The sequence below is a fragment of the Chiloscyllium plagiosum genome, chromosome 51 (genome assembly GCF_004010195.1).
Source record: "Chiloscyllium plagiosum isolate BGI_BamShark_2017 chromosome 51, ASM401019v2, whole genome shotgun sequence".
In the NCBI taxonomy this organism is placed as follows: Eukaryota; Metazoa; Chordata; class Chondrichthyes; order Orectolobiformes; family Hemiscylliidae; genus Chiloscyllium; species Chiloscyllium plagiosum.
In genome coordinates, this window is record NC_057760.1 from 1,853,082 (window position 1) to 1,856,890 (window position 3,809).

A 3,809-nucleotide genomic window follows, 5' to 3' on the forward strand; every position below is an offset into this window, starting at 1 on the left:
AGGTATACAAGATAATGAGAGGCATAGATAGAGTCGATAGCCAGAGACTATTTCCCAGGGCAGAAATGACTAACACGAGGGGTCATAGTTTTAAGCTGGTTGGAGGAAAGTATAGAGGGGATGTCAGAGGCGGGTTCTTTACACAGAGAGTTGTGAGAGCATGGAATGCGTTGCTAGCAGCAGTTGTGGAGGCAGGGTCATTGGGGACATTTAAGAGACTCCTGGACATGCATATGGTCACAGAAATTTGAGGGTGCATACATGAGGATCAGTGGTCGGCACAATATCGTGGGCTGAAGGGCCTGTTCTGTGCTGTACTGTTCTATGTTCTATGTTTTAGCTGCGACTCCACTTTCAAGGAGCTATGAACCTGCACTCCAAGGTCTCTTTGTTCAGCAACTCCCCAGGACCTGACCATTATGTGTATAAGTCCTGACCTGATTTGCTTTTCCAAAATGCAACACCTTGCATTTATCTAAATTAAACTCCATCTGCCTCCCCTCAGCCCATTGGCCCATCTGATCCAGATCCTGTTGTAATCTGAGGTAACCTTCTTTGCTGTCCACTACACCTCCCATTTTGGTGTCATCTGCAAACTTACTAACTCTACCTCCTATGTTCACATCCAGATCATTTATATAATTTAAAAGCAGTAGACCCAGCACCGATCCTTGTGGCACTCCACTGGTCACAGGCCTCCAGTCTGAAAAACAACCCTCCAATTCCACCCTCTGTCTTCTACCTTTGAGCCAGTTTTGTATCCAAATGGCTAGTGCTCCCTGTATTCCATGAGATCTAACCTTGCTAATCAGTCTCCCATGGGGAACCTTGCCAAACACCTTATTGAAGGCCATACAGATCACATCCACTGCTCTGCCCTCAACAATCCTCTTTGTTACTTCTTCAACAATGCAATAAAGTTAGTGAGACATGATTTCCCACGCACAAAGCCATGTTGACTATCCCTAATCAGTCCTTGCCTTTCCAAATACATGTACACCCTCTCCCTCAGGATTCCCTCCAACAACTTGCCCACCACCAATGTCAGGCTCACTGGTCTTCGTTCCTGGCTTTTCCTTACCACCTTTCTTACTTAGTCAATATCTAACCCGGTGCTGTCCCTGTCCTGGGAGTGTTTGATGGGGGACAGTGTAGAGGGAGCTTTACTCTGTATCTAACCCGGTGCTGTCCCTGTCCTGGGAGTGTTTCATGGGGGGACAGTGTAGAGGGAGCTTTATTCTGTATCTAACCCTGTGCTGTCCCTGTCCCTGGGGGTGTTTGATGGGGGGGACAGTGTAGAGAGAGCTTTACTCTGTATCTAACCCCGTGCTGTCCCTGGGAGTGTCTGATGGGGGCACAGTGCAGAGGGAGCTTTACTCTGTATCCAACCCCATGCATACTCTGTTCTGGCTGTGTCGGATGATGACCGGTGCTCAGGAAGCTTTACATTGTGTCTAACTCCCAGGAATGTTTGATGGTGGGACAGTGTAGAGGGAGCTTTACTCTGTATCTAACCCTGTGCTGTCCCTGCCAGTGTGTGTTTTACTCTTCATTAACAGCATGCGGTTTGATTTCAGGAGATAGATGACGACAATTTCAATGAGATCCTGAAAATCTCTCCAATGTCAATGAGGGACCGTCTGGAGACAAAGGCCGATGAGCTGAAGGGTGAATTTAAGCAGCAACTGGAAGTGGGTGAGGAACAGAGAGAGAGTGAGGTCACGGAGTTGGATAATCTCCTGAAGGAAGAGATTGAGAACTTCTGCCCAGCCTACACGAGGCAGTTCCATCGGGTGATTTGTACCCTGAGGGAGAGGTTGCTGCAGGAGTTTAAAGACTTCATCAAACTGCAGGTAACTGTTAGAAAATGATCAGAGCTTCGTGACAGGACAGGAATACCAACAGTTAAAATGCACCTTTATCCAGTACTAATGCTGTGCTGTCCCTGTCCCTGGGAGTGTTTGATGCGGGGGACAGTGTAGAGGGATCTTTACTCTGTATCTCACCCCATGCTGTCATTGTGCGTGTTTGATGTGGGGATAGTGTAGAGAGAGTTTTACTCTGTATCTAACACTGTGCTGTTCTTGTCCTGGAAGTGTTTGATGGGGGGACAGTGTAGAGGGAGCTTTACTCTGTATCTAACCCCATGCTGTCCCTGACTCTGGGATTGTTTGATGGGGGGACAGTGTAGGGGGAGCTTTACTCTGTATCTAACCCCGTGCTGTCCCTGTCCCTGGGTGTTTTTGATGGGGAGGACAGTGTAGAGGGAGCTTTACTCTGTATCTAACCCCGTGCTGTCCCTGTCCCTGGGAGTGTTTGATGGGGGGACAGTGTAGAGGTAGCTTTACTCTGTATCTAACCCCGTGCTGTCGCTGTCCCTGGGAGTGTTTGATGGGGGGACAGTGTAGAGGGAGCTTTACTCTGTATCTAACCCTGTGCTGTCCCTGCCAGTGTGTGTTTTACTCTTCATTAACAGCATGCGGTTTGATTTCAGGAGATAGATGACGACAATTTCAATGAGATCCTGAAAACCTCTCCGATGTCAATGAGGGACCGTCTGGAGACAAAGGCCAATGAGCTGGTGGAGGAATTTAAGCAGCAACTGGAAGTGGGTGAGGAACCGAGAGAGGGTGAGGTCACGGAGTTGGATAATCTCCTGAAGAAAGAGACTGAGAACTTCTGCAAGGCTTATACCACAAACTATAACTGGGCCATTGGCATCCTGAGGCAAACGTTGTTGAAGGGGTTTGAATGTTTCATCAAGGAGCAGGTAACTCAGATCCAAAATGTACAGTGCTTGTGAATGCAACAGTGTAGAGGCAGCTTTACTCTGTATCTGTGCTGCCTCTGTCGTTGTGTGCTTTGCTCACCATTAACTGCATGTGGTTTAATTTCAGGAGGTAGGTGATGATGATATCTCTGTGATCCTGAAAACCTCTCTGATGTCAATGAGGAACCGTCTGGAGACAAAGGCCAATGAGCTGAAGGGTGAATTTAAGCAGCAACTGGAAGTGGGTGAGGAACAGAGAGAGAGTGAGGTCACGGAGTTGGATAATCTCCTGAAGAAAGACACTGAGAACTTCTGCAAGGCTTATACCACAAAATATAACTGGGCCATTGGCAACCTGAGGCAAATGTTGCTGAAGGGGTTTGAATGTTTCATCAAGGAGCAGGTAACTCAGATCCAAAATGTACAGTGCTTGTGAATGCAACAGTGTAGAGCGAGCTTTACTCTGTACCTAGGCCCATGCTGTCCCTGTCCCTGGGAGTGTTTGATGGGGGGGACAGTGTAGAGGGAGCTTTACTCTGTACCTAAGCCCATGTTGTCCCATGCCTGGGAGTGTTTGATGGGGGGACAGTGTAGAGGGAGCTTTACTCTGTATCTAACACCGTGCTGTCCCTGTCCCTGGGAGTGTTTGATGGGGGGACAGTGTAGAGGGGGCTTTACACTGTATCTAACCCCGTGCTGTCCCTGTCCCTGGGAGTGTTTGATGGGGGGACCGTGTAGAGGGAGCTTTACTCTGTATCTAACCCCGTGCTGTCCCTGTCCCTGGGAGTGTCTGATGGGGGGACCGTGTAGAGGGAGCTTTACTCTGTGTCTAACCCCGTGCAGTCCCTGTCCCTGGGATTGTCTGATGGGGGCACAGTGTAGAGGGAGCTTTACTCTGTATCCAATCCCATGCATACACTGTTCTGGCTGTGTCTGATGATGACCGGTGCTCAGGAAGCTTTACATTGTGTCTAACTCCCAGGAATGTTTGATGGGAGCAGAGTAGAGGGAGCTTTACTCTGTATCTAACCCCGTGCTG

General features: G+C 48.7%; 1 protein-coding gene across 1 annotated transcript in view; it reads left to right on the forward strand.

Annotated features, from left to right (window-relative positions):
• The window catches only part of LOC122544759 (serine/threonine-protein kinase dst2-like), a 41,167-nt gene that overhangs the window by 5,033 nt on the left and 32,325 nt on the right, over positions 1-3,809 (forward strand). Inside the window, exons 4-5 of the mRNA XM_043684083.1 lie at positions 2,495-2,770; positions 2,898-3,173. Coding sequence (XP_043540018.1) covers positions 2,495-2,770; positions 2,898-3,173 — 552 coding nt within the window. The remainder of the gene's footprint in view (positions 1-2,494; positions 2,771-2,897; positions 3,174-3,809) is intronic.